This window comes from Osmerus eperlanus, chromosome 28 (genome assembly GCF_963692335.1).
Source record: "Osmerus eperlanus chromosome 28, fOsmEpe2.1, whole genome shotgun sequence".
Taxonomy (NCBI): Eukaryota; Metazoa; Chordata; class Actinopteri; order Osmeriformes; family Osmeridae; genus Osmerus; species Osmerus eperlanus.
This window is the reverse complement of record NC_085045.1, coordinates 7,778,035-7,792,586: the sequence shown is the minus strand read 5'-3', so window position 1 is coordinate 7,792,586 and position 14,552 is coordinate 7,778,035. Positions and strand designations below refer to the sequence as shown.

General features: G+C 42.1%; 1 protein-coding gene across 3 annotated transcripts; it reads left to right on the top strand.

The window, feature by feature from the left end:
- The first annotated feature begins 74 nt into the window (after nucleotides 1-74).
- zgc:162952 (PKc_LIMK_like_unk domain-containing protein) lies at nucleotides 75-13,548 on the top strand. 3 transcript variants are annotated; one of them, XM_062454682.1, is made up of 10 exons: nucleotides 75-260; nucleotides 874-985; nucleotides 6,479-6,672; nucleotides 7,178-7,299; nucleotides 8,646-8,694; nucleotides 8,820-8,969; nucleotides 11,456-11,629; nucleotides 11,770-11,853; nucleotides 12,125-12,211; nucleotides 12,330-13,548. In XM_062454682.1, the coding sequence occupies exons 2-10, from the start codon at nucleotides 955-957 to the stop codon at nucleotides 12,432-12,434; spliced, it is 996 nt and encodes a 331-aa protein (XP_062310666.1). In that variant the 5' UTR covers nucleotides 75-260; nucleotides 874-954; the 3' UTR covers nucleotides 12,435-13,548. The 3 variants fall into 3 exon arrangements, with proteins under 3 accessions (XP_062310666.1, XP_062310665.1, XP_062310667.1); XM_062454681.1 differs by having other exon boundaries at nucleotides 75-350; XM_062454683.1 differs by lacking the exons at nucleotides 75-260; nucleotides 874-985 and having other exon boundaries at nucleotides 6,467-6,672.
- Nucleotides 13,549-14,552: the final 1,004 nt, after the last annotated feature.

The following is a 14,552-nucleotide window of genomic DNA, read 5'->3' as shown; positions in this document are numbered from 1 at the left end:
TTACTAATTGTAAAGCAAGCAATGGGCGGCTTGTTTTTGTGGAGTGGGTGGAGCTGAGCAATCTCAATCGACGTAACGAAGTTGGTTCCTAAGACAACCCATCAAACATGTATTTCATCAAGATGTGTTTTCGCTCCAATCCATCCATCGCACGAAGTGACTGAGTAATCAATCGTGTGGCAAGCGCATTGACGATAGAAAGCGGAACTATCAAGGCTTCACTGAAAGCAACACCTCTGCAATGCACCCAGACCAATGCGGTACGAAAATTGCGAAGTAGAATAATAAATTAAAACACGTTCCTACCCCCGCTTATCTTTATTGAAGAAGCCGGCGGTCGTTTTATTAATGTAAGTAGCTATTTGTTTATGTTTGTAAACACAGTTAGTGCTAGTTTAACGATTCTGTTTTTATTTACATTTTAGTTTACAAAACCATCCCAGAAATGTTCATACATCGAAGGTATTCGGGGATAAAAACGCAGTACAGTAGGCCTAATTACTTATTTAGGACTAACCTTGACATTTATACAACAGCTTAGTGGTGGTGGGTTGGATGGATAATGAAATGCAACAGGTGAATGTTCAATGGAAACCACACATTCTTTTTATTTTTATTTGAAGTTACGTAGTTTCACTTTAATGGTCTTTCTGTTAACAGAACCTATGTTAACCAGGTATTTACAGTGACTATCTGTAGGCAATATGTAGTTGACCGTGTCTATGTGCATAAATACAGACTGTTTAAGTTGTGTACATCTGTCTCAAGTCTAAATGTTGCATGAAAGCTAAGCCTTACTGTTGTAATTCAGTGTTGCATTCCATAGTATGTGCTTGAGTGCTTATCGTTGCATGTGTATGTGGTTTTCCTCAGCTTCTGGATAAAGATATTAATCGCTGCCCAGCTCATTTGGGTACTGTCTGCTGGCGGACTGTATATCCCACTTCTCTCAAGATGCATATGAATAGCTTACTAAATCAATGGAGTAAGTATTGTAAACTCATATAATCGAATTTCTCCTCAGTGTTAATCTCGCAATGTTGCAACTCAAGACAGCAGGTCACAGTGTGACAGGGAGAGAGTGATACACTAAACAGAGAGCAGTCTACTAACATTTTAATTTTGTGTGGTGTGATATTGACCAATGTTTGCTGTACGCTATCAAATATTGCTTCTGTGTAGTTGGTCATTGTGATGTTTGATGTGTCTCATATACCAAAAGTAAGTGTGTCTAACAGTGCATTGTATCAAATTAGAAACTCCTAATGTCAGCATTCTGCCTCTCAAAACGTATTCAGGGGTGTCGAGTCAGGGAAGTGTCTTGTTACCCATTGTCTGTAGTCTGGGGGCCATCTCTCTGTCTGGACAGATTCCAGATATTTCAAGTATTCAATATAACACAAAAATGGATCCTCATAAATAGGCATTCTCTGCTCTGTGAGAATTCCTGGTTGTGGGTAAATGCCTACTAGCTAAGTTGCTGTGTACAGAATCTGTTTGCCTTTCTTACTCTCTGCCAGCCATCTGTGTTAGCTACCCACATCTCGGACCAGAGGATAAACACGTGGTCTGATTCATGTGGAGGTTGAGTCTGTGGGAGTAAGTGCAGTAGAGTGAAGGGAGAGAGGCATAGAGGGAAAAAGGGATGGAGGGAGAGATGCAGCGGCATGGAAGGCCTGATAAATCCCCCTCCTTCAGGTTATTGATGATGATGTGATGAGAAGATTGGAGTTTGCCTCCTAAGGATCTGGACTACAGTCATCGGTCAACATTGAAGCCAATATGACCCTTTTTATCTGTAGTTACTCGTCATTGTGTGAGGTATTTTGTTTAGTTTTTTTCACTGAGTGTGCATATTTATCTAAACTATTTCTATGAGGTTTCTGGTGTTTTCCTCTCAGTGGCTCTCTAATATGCCATTCCTTCCTCGGTTTAGCGATGACTTACAAAGATCCTTCCATATTGCTAGTGTACAATCCAGTTATTAATTGTTCTGCTGGAAATGTCAGCTCTGGCATAACATAGCTTTCTTAGATTAATTAATATTTGTTATCATCAATAATGTGTAACTGATTCAAACATTAATTCTTATTTTGGAGTTAACAGCTATTCTTATTCTCCATTACTGAATGTTAATCCTGTTAGCTTTAGTAGAGACCAATGTTTACCTTGGCCAAAAGTCTATCACAGTGGTACTGTGATAAACCTGACCAAACAAACACTGACTGGACGTTTTGCCATGGCACTGGACTTGTGGTGAGAAGTTGGAGAGGGACAGAGCTCTATTGTGTTCCCTTGACATTCTGCGTGACCTCCACACTGCACCATCCAGCCCACTCCTATCCTACAAGCGCTGTGTTGTTCTCAAAAGTCATTATGCTTGCGGAAAGCCTTTAGTGCACAATTGATCTGTGATGAGGAAAGCTCCACTCTGCCAGCATTTCCACCACGGCTGCAGTACAGTATGTTGTGGTCCTGAATTCAGGGCCGTTTGTCAGGAAGTAACACAGTAAACAACATTTTCAGTCCCTCATTTGTCATTTCACAAAAAGCTTTCGAAGGGAATCTGATAACTTTTACTGCAATAGCTTATTTACATACAATAGTTTGTTAACTTCTAACATGTTGAATTTATGAACACATGGTTCATACTTCAGAGAATTCATTCTCTTCTGAGCCAATATCCATGGTCTTATTGAGCTTGATATCACATTTAACTGTCTGCAGGTATTATACACCCTGACTGCCTACTCTTGTGCCAGTTCAGTGATTGTCAGCCTCAGGAAGGTGGTTGGGTTACAGTTTGACAATGTGGGTGATGACAGGTATGAGGCTGATCTGTTAATGATCCCTGAATTATTTATTGGATCTAAGTGAATAATCCCCCCACCCCGTGTCTCTTTTTATTGGGTCATTCCACTGTAGCTTAGAGTTATACTGTACTATCTATCACATCTATCACATTCCTCAGTTTTTTCTTACCCCGTTTGGTTGTGCATGCTCTCTTTACCTTGACGATGGAGTCAACTCTATATGACATTTCTGCACTTGTTTCATTGCAATCAATATATTGTAGAAGTCTGTGGGGAAGCGCCAATGCTGTAAAAATTCAAACTAAAAGGATTAAAGTGCAATAGTACTTTCATTATTAATTTAATGTTTAAGTTGAATTCATGTTTTACTTCTTAGTTAATTGTTTGCAATATTGACATTTACATTTAGTCATTTAGCAGACGCTCTTATCCAGAGCGAATTACAGTAAGTACAGGGACATTCCCCCGAGGCAATTAGGGTGAAGTGCCTTGGCCAAGGACACAATGTAATTTTGCACGGCCAGAATCGAACCAGAAACCTTCTGATTAATAGCCTGATTCCCTAACCGCTCAGCCATCTGACTCCCCTATTTGTAGCATGCCGAATGTGAATTGTATCTCCCACATTCTAAAGAAAACAACTCATTATCAAGTGTACATGACTGCATGTGAAAGCTGCAGTTCAGTCCACATATTCATCCGAAATTTGTGTTTTTTCTCTCACGTATCCTGTACAGTATTTCAAGCTTGTTTGGATTTCACAGAACTGTTCTGCAGGTATAATTTGTCTAAAGTTCTCATATTGTACAGTCCGCATTCTGTACACATTCAGGGAGTGCAGACTGATCAATGGCAGGCTGGCCACAAACCTAGGCTGGTTCCTGTCGTAGGCTGCCACTTCTGTGATGGGTTTGATAGTGGGTGAATTTACAGTAGGAGTCCAGTCCAGGGCTATTTCTAGAATCCTTGCCTCCTGTTGCGTAACCATGTTGGAGGTTGGTTGAGTAACAACGTTGTATGTGATTTTGAAGCATCCCTAGAAATTATAGTTTAATGTACTACTTTGAAGTGATCTTATTTCAATTCACTATATAACTTTCACTTTCTTCCTCCCTCTCTTGAAACAACTCACGTTACATAGTTGAGCCCTGCCTTAATTAGGACTTTCCAGCCACAAACTACTGGCTTGGAAAGACCTAAAATAATCAACCTACAGAACCACAGCCAAACATGCTCCACAGATGGCCTTTAGAATGCCACTCTGTCCACTCACACTCTGTGGACACACAGCCAGTCAAACACACGCACCCACACACACTTAAATGTGCACGACACATACACCCCCCCCCCAGCAGGGGGAACTTCTACAGACCCACACTTATTTGAGGTCTGGACCTGGATGTCCCAGTCTTATTGATCAAGGGTACGCCCACACAACATGATCTCTCCATGCAGTTCCTGTGGTGGTCAGGAAACTGCCAACGCGTACAGAATCAGGGCTCCTGTGGTTATGCGGCCTCTGTCTGCCCTGTGTCTGAGGATCCATAAGGCAATTAACACTTCAGCAGTCATCTGTGAAGACATGTTTAGTGCTGAGCTTAATGCACAGAGCTGTATCGCAAAATAACTGGAGTATCTGGTAGTTTTAAGTGAGATGGATTATATTGACGTGGCTGCTCACCACATCCTCATTTCCTATGTCTGAGGTAACTGCAGATGTAATGTGCTACGGTAGTTTTCATCGACTCGAGTGGCCTAATGCGAGGCATAAAAGGAAGTAACTGCTGTCTCAACACCTTTTATCTTTTTGAGAGTGAACATTTGAGGTGACTTTGCAAGCACAGTCTGCTGTGCGACTAGTGTTGGTTGCGTGCCGTTGCACAGTAAAGTCTTTGTGTGTTAGTGGGCCTGTGTCATCCTGCGGACCTCACCCTCTGACGGGATTACATCTTCATTGGCATATGCCTGAGAAGTCTTTGGTTCTGGCGCCTGTGTGTGTCTTAAACCACATGTAACACACATCCTAGAAACACCTCTTTCCCGTCTGCCCAGAGCTAACATCACATAGAAATCTGAAGGACTTCTCCTGTGGGTATTTGGAAGAAAATCACTCTGTGGTATAGTCTCACCCTACTGTGAGATGATTGGACTGTTGAGGTCTCATAACTTACATTCCTTATCAATGGATCACTGACGTCAGAGTGGTTCTTGGAAATAACTCAACATTCAGATAGAGTTCTGATTCACTACGAAGTGTGAATCAGAACAGGCCTTTTGACAGGAAGTTTCAAAACCTCATCTTGTGTTTCTAACCTCTTTGTGGACTGTGTCGAAAAATCTAAAGTTCTCTTCCACAGTGCAAAATGTAATGCCCAGTTGGCACAGTTAGAAGGCATACTTTTGTGGGGAAAAAAATTATTTGTTTGTAAATTGAATCTATCAGTAAATTCAGATAAATACTTATTTTTATGAATTTTGACCACAGAAATACATGTTCCGTCAATGTTGTATCAGAGTAGTCAGAGACTAACTCACCGTAAGAGATGGAGAGGTGGAGAAAGAGAGAAGAGAGAGTGGCAAAAAGAGCCAGAAACAGACAGATAGATAGACAGACAGAGATTTAAGGCAGTACTGTAAGCGTTTTTTTCTCTGTTCCAGAGCTGGGAGGTTCAGAACAGCTGAAAGTCCAGTTATTGTTTAGTCTGTGGCTGAAAAGACAATGTCAGCGTATGAAGCCTGTCCCATCATGAATACTAGGCTTGATCGACAAAGCTCTGCCAATTGTGTCAGCATGTCAGTCAGTGCACTGCTGTCATTGTCAGTGTCAGGACTGTTTTCCTGGAAAACAAATACAGTCAAACAGCAAAGGGCCCATAAAGTAGGTCATATCAACACACTTTTAAGTGATACATTTTTCCAGTCAAGCCAAGGCACATGTTAAACCAGGCTTGTGCGTCTTTAGCGTTCTCTCTTTGGTTGTATTAGGCAGCCTCATGTGTACAGGTGTTTGAGTCACAGCTACGGAAACATTCATAATGGGTGTTTTTTTTGGCCACCAACTTCCTGTTTTGGTCTTGACTCAATTTCCGTGGGTGACAAACTCCCCATCATTTGAGTTTTTTTCATACACACTTAAAAACACACTGAGTTATGAACATAATGATATAGCACCTGTATAATTTGTTGTGATTCGTTCATTCTCTGGGAGAATTGTTTCTGATTGATCATCAGAAGATCACATTTGACTTTCAAATGTTTCACCATGCAGTAAGCCTACACCATATCTGAATAATGTTCTTTCTCATTGAAGTTAGCCTTCTTGACATCTTCATTATTCCCCTGGAAAAAGAGCAGGGCACTTGACCACTCTTGAGTGCTTCTCTCCTACAGTTGACTAGCCCTCCATCCCTTTCTCCTCCCTCTATTTTACGGTTCTGTTATCCGATCCTTTTGTTTCACTCGATAAAAATAAGCATTTTCTCTATATCCAGCTAATGAATGTGCAACAAAAATAAGGCCCTTGTACAATTTAGCTCGAATCCAATCACGCCCAACTGTATTTTAGTAAATGGAAATTGGCTGGAATTCATAACCTTCCAGGTAGTGAGAGTTTTTTGTTGCATTTGCTTGGTGTTGTTGCTTACTTGGGTCAGTGTTTGTCGTAGCGGACATTTCCAGGATGTGCGACGTGGACTTGTCCTCGGAGCCCACCAGCCCCACACTCCACAGCGAATCCTCCGACAAATACTACCATGTGGACCGTTGGCAGAAGCTACGCACCGCCGTACGCAAGCTGGAGTTCTGGGAGAACTTCACCCACGAGTTGATCGGGAGTGGCTTTTTCTCCAAAGTCTACAAGGTACGTGTGCCTGTACTAGCCACCTGTGTTGACCAGGGTCTACGTGCGTTTTCGCCTTAATGCGTGCCTTGTGTTTGCTCTAATTGGAAACATTTTGCAGTTCCCTGATTAGCTTCTAGACAGCATGGATGCCTGAGCATGCAAAGTGATGGGGGTGCACAACCATACCCCGCTGTTCCTCTTATGTAACTCAGCCAATATGTAGCTGTACTGAACAAAGCAAGAGGAACACCAAAATGGCAGGCAATTAGGCTCTGCTCCTTATGAAATGTATCAGAAACTGCCGGTGGGGGGTAGAAAGACAGATGGGATGATTGTAGATTTATTGTTTCCAGATTTGTTGAGAACAAGGCAGACCTTTTAATGTGTTTGAAGGGGTGCTGTCTTCTGAACCGTGTGATTGTTAGAAATGGCAAAGAGAGGGCTTGTGGTTACAGAAAAAAATAAAATAATTGGTGACTGTCTGTCTGCCTCCCTGTGACTCTGTCTGTCATCCATTGGTCAGGTGATTCACAGCACCACTCGTAAGGTCATGGTGGTGAAGATCTATAAGAATGACGTGGACCAGGACAGCATCGTACGAGAGATCAGTCTGCTGCAGAAACTCTCCCATCCCAACATAGTCAGGTACTGTACCCACTCATCACTGCAGTGCTCACTCCCCTCCCCCTCACATATCCTTGTTATCCATTCTCTCATTACTCTAAGGCTGAGTGTCACCCTGCCCCAACCTCTCATATGCTAAAATATGGAGTTGCTAGACAGTCTCTACTTGATGGGTCTCACACCTCGTGCAACTTACTGTTGCATTGCTAGTCATATGTTGATAAGTAAGGGTTAAGATGTGGTCTTATTTGTTGTTCTATAGATTATTATCTATAAAGGGAATTGTGACGCATTGTTCTCTAGATTCTTGATCTCCTGACGGCTTTTCCTCAACTCTGGGTTTTCCTACTCCTTCGTCTTGCTCACCTCTTACTCTTTCTCTCTCTGATTTACAATAATCAAGGTAGAGTAGGTGAGAGTTAAAACCTTCATTTTGTAACATGTTTGCCTTGTAATTTATTTAATTAATTTGCAATGTTATTAAATATCTATTTTATTTGACTTACTTTAACATTCTTGCTCTGAATTAACCCATAGAGTCAAACAACTGCAATTCCATCATGTTTGGTTAATATTAATACACTGTTCAGTTTACCCCTCTTCTTTTAAACCTAGGGGAATAGTTTTGGTTGTTTTACCAATATTAAACCCCTACAATACTGTAAAACGTTCATCTAGTTTGCATACAAATCCCTAATGCAAATGTAACAGATACTGGTTTAGCTATTTTGATGGATTATCATAAAATAAGCATGAACATTCGTCAGCGTTTTAGATTTGCGCTTTTTGAAGGAATAAAGTCAATTGAATGTTTTGAAAGTTAGCTGCGGGCTACATTCACACGCTTTTTCCCAACTGTCATTTTGGCCTTGGTAACGTGGTAACATAAGGTGCGAAGGGATCGTGTTTATCCAAGCAATCTCGTTTTAGCCTTTTCACAAGGTTGTTCTGAATCTGAGCGCTTATCACACAGCACACCATATCTGCTGAGCTCAGTGGTGTGAGGAGTCTCGGATGAAAGTTATCTGAGTCCAGGAGCCAGCTGGATATGAGTGGGCCTTACTCAAACACTGATTACAGCATGCGTCTATGTGTGTTTGTGGAGGCCTGTGTTCCAAGGCTTCAGCGTCAGAGCACTGTAAAGGAGACAATGACGTTTGAATTGTTGAAGGCATTGGTCATAACTTTCAGGTCACAATAAGTGTTTGTATGCCAAGCCCAACTAAAATATATGATATGGTCCTTGAAATCATGTGTCAGATACGTGAGAAAGTCATGGAGTGTTTCTCTCTATTGCATTCATCGCTTATCATCATTGTACTGTATATTGTTTGGGGCCAAAATAATGATTTTTTTTCTAACTGTAGGTATTTGGGAATCTGTGTCAAAGAAGACAAACTCTACCCAATTTTAGAGGTGAGTGTGTTGGTCTGTTCAGTATGCAAGGATGGCTATAGAAACAACTTATTTACTTAAATCCAGTGTGTGTGTTTATAATAAGGTACCATTCCAGGTTCTTAACCACCTAGTGTGTCTTTCAGTATGTAAGTGGAGGCTGTCTGGAAGAGCTGCTGGCCAGGAAGGATGTGTCCCTCTGTTGGAAGGAGAAGGTGGACCTGGCTTGTGACATCACTAGAGGAATGATCTACCTGCACTATAAGAACATCTACCACAGAGACCTCAACTCCAAGGTACAATAAAAAACTTCTACCAAGAATGTTCTGACCTTTACCTTAGGACCATCTGTAAGGTGTGTCCTTAACTCTGATTACTTTAATTTGTCATGTCGGTGTTGCCAGGTCTCATGTTCTGTGATATAATCCACAATATACTTGCAATATTGTTTTTTAAGATTAATAATGTGACATATATTAGCTGAATGAATTAGGAGACTGTATTTCAGGTAAACCGAGTCAGACTCTCTCCTTTATGGAGTGGGCTGTGTGGATGATTTGTCACTTTGCCGGTTGCCAGGTTCTACAGAAGTGGCAGACTGAACTGCAGGGGGATGAAGCAACTGGGCCCACCCTTTGTCATGCTAATGCACTCCCACTTTGAGAGATGCTATTCCATACATGACACACACTTACTCAGACAGTATCAATTGCGCGTCGTCTGAGAAAGAAGGGTCCATAAGTAGTGGACCATTACCCCTTCTTGCCCTCCCCCTTCAAACACACACACACTCAGACACACACATACACTCACACACACACTTCTTGACCAGGGGAATACAGATGGAGTTGCTGACATTGGTCCATGCTGACATTTCAACACGTCACCCAGAGAGACGATCCATCAGACTGTCCTCTCAATTGTGGCATTTTCCCTGAAATAATGCAAATTCAACACTGTCTATCCTTGTAGAATCCTCAGTCATTAGGCTTGACAAAAGGTTGCACATCTATTCACAGCTTCCCACAACAGTTAAATAGTGATTGTGCTTCCAGTGAATATTGTCAGGATGGATTGCAAGGGTATACACGCATTGGTCAAGCAGACCTCCTCATGTGGAAACTGTTTCAGTGCTGAAAAAGGGAACTTAAATTCCCTAGAAATTAGTCCGGAGCCAAGACGTAGGCATCCAACAAAACAACTATTGATTGATTTCTGGAACCTGTAATGCTAATCCAATTAGTGATGCAGTTGGAATCATGAGGCCATGAAGAACACAACCTGTGACGTGTTTCTAATAGATACTCTAATCTAAGTGTACTCAATTAGAATGAGTATGCTGCATTACCAACGTATCTTTCTAGTTCAACCTACAAGGAACTAATTAAGTCTATAATTCTTTTTTGGGGAACATACAGTATGCCTGCTGCTCTGTTTATTCGTATCACCCTTTTCTCTGAAACTGTTGCTTTCCTTGGCTCAGAAGTCAGGGCATGTGCTAAATTTAGTGGTCAAGTCTGGGACTTGATAGATCCCTGGAGGGTCTAGCCTAATCACAGGCTACTGAATGGAAATATGGAGAGAGGGAGAGAGAGGGGCCTGCTGCTTCTCAAGGCTTCTAATGGGATCCAGATGCTACAACATCAGTCAGGGCCCTCTGCCTGCTTCCACTAATCAGCAGATCTAGCTCCTGCAGTACACCCTGGCCTGGACTGCTTGTCTCCCTGTTGGTCTGTCTCCATAACTCTCTCTAACTATCCGCCTACCTTTCTGTCTGTTTGTCTGTCTACCTATTCTGTATGTCTGACAGTCTGTCTGTCTTTCTGTCTGTCTGACAGTCTCTATGTCTGCCTGCCTGCCTGCCTGCCTGTCCGTCTGCCTGTCTCTGTCTGTCCCTCTGCCTGCCTGCCTGCCTATACATCCATATATGTTCGTATGCTTGCATTTACAGGTACAGAATGTATTGTAGTCTGTCTGTCCACACGTATGTATATAAATGTATGCCACACTGTAGCTCTGCCTGTTTGCTTGCCTGCCTTTCTGTCTATGTCTCCTCCTGGCCACCCACCCACTCTGGTTTATATAACTTCAGTACCTAGCATCCCCCAGCAAAGCCCTCCCACTCTCCATCCACCGACTGCTGTTCTTTTCACCTACTGCGTTCTGCCATGACTACTCCCTCTCAGGGCCTTGCTAGCTTTGTTAATTCCAGACAGCAAGATTAAGTACTCTGTGTTGTCAATTATCAGAGGCCCAGACTAGTGAATAATTTTGCATAGCAGAGATCCTATTAAATGAGGTTGTCATAATAAATCGACTTGATCTGACGGATACACAGTATATTATATCCTAGTTAAAGGTTTAAAATACAGAGCTGTGCCTCTGCTGTATGTGTCTATGAGACATATATTTTCTTCAGTGTCAGTTCAGTTTTTTTCTCTGATCAGTAAAGGAGAGAGAAAAGTACTATAGCTACCAAGGGGACATTTACCAGGTGCAATGAATTGTCTGCGCTGAATTATTCTCTGAAACTGTTGTTCTGTTGTGTAGAATGCCTTTTAAAGGATCCTTACAAACACAGTAATTGTCACTGTATTGCACTGCCCTCTGCTGGCATAAACTAGTCATCCTTTCTAGACATAAATTGGACTGGGTGAAATGTACAGCCGCAGTTCAAGGTATTTTATAGGATGGAGGCATTCGTGTCAAAGTCTTGAATGATTTTGGAATAATGTGGTGGAAGTCAAACAACTGAGTTGATCTTGGTTGCTGTGTTCCTCAGAACTGTCTCATTCGAGTGACGGCCCGTGGCCGAGAGGCCCTGGTGACTGATTTTGGACTGGCAAGGGAGGTGGTAGAACTTCCTGTCAAAGACCCAGAAAGGAAGCTATCCCTTGTTGGCTCCGCCTTCTGGATGGCCCCTGAGATGCTGCGTGGAGAACCGTACGACCGCAAGGTAACCATGGCACCCAGTTCATATCAGGAGACGACAGTGTCATGTAGACAGGTGGATGACTGCATATGGGACTTCATAATTAAATCGAACCTGACTGAAACACTGATTTGTCTTCATGTGGACTTCCTGTTTAACACCAGGTTGACGTTTTCTCTTTTGGGATTGTTCTGTGTGAGATACTGGCGAGGATTCCTGCAGACCCAGAGATTCTTCCAAGAACTCAGGTAGACCTCCACTGAACTTCATGGCTTACTAGCCTGGCAAAATGAAACTATATAAACACAAACATGCATGTATACTATACACAGGCTATACACTATACACTACACACACACTTAGAGAAAGAAATGCGTTTTGAAAGATCTACACTATTGCTGTTCTGTTTGTATATTATGGATTTGCATAGTGTAAATAAGCCACCTGTATAGTTAAAACTGAGCTCATGTGTCTGTCTGTCGGCCTGTGTGTGTGTTTGTTCACGGGATGTGTTATCAGGATTATGGGCTGGACGTGAGTGCATTCAGGGAGCTGGTGAAAGGTTGCCCTCAGCGTGTGTTAGAACTGGCATCCAGCTGCTGCTTGGTGAGTATGTCTATACTGACCGCAACAGAGAGGTGTGTAAATGTGTGTAAACATAGCATGCCGTGAAATGGAAGATCGCAAAACAACTGGTGCCTGCCCTTTTTCCCCCCTGGTTCAGATGGAGGCCTTTAGGAGACCTGCCTTCACAGAGCTGTTGGATGAACTGGGGGAAATCGCTGAGACACTGGAACAACCCCCACATTCAGAGCTGACCACTGGGTGATCCAAAATATGATCGATGGATCAACTGAGCTCTGAACTGTATATAGACAGCTGCCCATCAACAGGGGCTACAAAAAACGACCAGAGACACCTACAGGACTGTCCTGTACCAGCAGGGACAGTGACGATTCTGCACTGTGTGCTCGGATGGAGGAGGAGTAAAATGCACAACTTTCACATAGACTGCTGGATAGACGGACCAAGGTAGTGGTTCATCGTAAAGAGGGAGATGTTGGATTCTACAGTGTTTTATCATGGGAGTGGTCGTCTCAACCTCTCACACACATACCTTTCCCGACCAGTTCACACACATGGTGCACAGTTAAAAAATGTTTGTTACGTAGTCTACTTGCTTTAGCTTAGGAATGCACAGAAATTATATTAATTGTATTTTCTTATTTAAACTTTATTTAATCTAACATATTGCTTGTCCACTGCTTTGTGATATTGGAGACCAGGCATTGTGTTTAATCTGATGATGCAGACATTTCTGTTGATGTATTTCCTGCTACTTTTGTCGTCTTGTCCTGTCTTGTTTTGTTTCACGCTACCCAGACAGGCCGCAGAGACAAGTCATGTTCACCGGCCAGGTCCCAGTCTTTTAAATATAGTCTATGAAATTGCTTCGGTCAGTTTGCGGATTTGGGGAATAGGCCTGTTTCTTGTTCAAAGCTTCAGCGGGACTCAACAAACGGTTGGCCAATCACAACCACAGCCATGGAGCTACTAAGAAAAAGAAGGTCAAAGTTTGCTTGCACTTCCAATTTATTGCATAACTGTTGTCAATTGAGGCACAGGCAGATATTCTGGTTTTATCTTTATGCTTTTAGACTTGAAACTTTTGTAAATTTGTACAGTGGGTATTGTTACATTGGTTTATACTATTGACAGTCGTTCACACTTTGATGCTTTAACCATGATTGTGATAACTATATTATTATTAGCTTATGGCTTAGCTTTCAAGGGTATCTTTTTATTTCATCTTCATTGTCCACTGGATCATTGAAATATCATTCCGATTGTCCTTGTTTGAACTTTTTGTACTTTTATGTTATGAAATTAAGAACATTTGTATGGAAAATAGAAATATGCCTACACAAATAAAGTTATATTTGAAGAAAGGACAGTGAATTTTCTTTACAGATTAAATGTGCAATAGATATAATTTATTTTGTACAAAATATTTTTTTTTATTTTCTATAAACATGTTGTGTAAGTTAATGAGACCCTCTGAGAGTTGTTTAGCAACACAGACTTTTCAGTGCCAGTGAAATGTCAAGTTATAATTTTGAAGCATGCCGCTACTTTCCAGCCAATTATGTTCCAGCAATCCTGTTCCAGTTTATTGCCTTCAGCAAGGCAAGCTTTCCTTGATGGCTTTGTGAAACCGCTGTCAATCAAACTCAAGCTGGAAGAAAGCGAGGGTGTTCAAACTAGAATTGGTGGCGCTGTTTCTCATATTTGAATCTATTTTCTATCGTTACTTTTTGCACAGAAGAACACGACACAGATCATGTCTTACATCATCAGTGAGTATGTGAGCAGGTTGTTCTTTCATGTCTGGTTACCTGGCAACTCGTTCCCTTGTCAGGTGCGCTTGACCATGCTAATTTAATTTCACAGTATCTGCATGTTCTTTTGAAGCTTGAGTTATTGGCATAATCACTATGGGGAAAGTGGGACTGAGTATGGAGGCATAATGTCCCCTTGAACTGTTACCTAATAGAGCTTGATAACGTTTTTCACCCTTGTGTGTGCTGATTGGACAGGTGTGTGTGAGTGTGCCCGTTTCTGTGCGGATCTGTGTAAGATTGTATGTGTGTGCACACAGTTGTGTGTGTGCCGGTGTGTGGGAACTTTATGAGGTCATACCGCTGGGTGTCAGGGTCATACAGCTGTGCTGTGACACCCCGGCGTCATGGTGATGGATGTCCCTACCCTTCCCTCAGTCTCAGCCGGACCCTGTCCCTGGTTGACATGAGCCAACACAGCACTGCATTAAACCATCATGAAAGATTCAGCAGGTCCATTAAGTGTTTGCGCATTGGCTCTTAGTTTGAGCATCTGTCTCCCTATTAGAATAACAAATAGCATGATGAATTATGGAAACTGTGGCCCC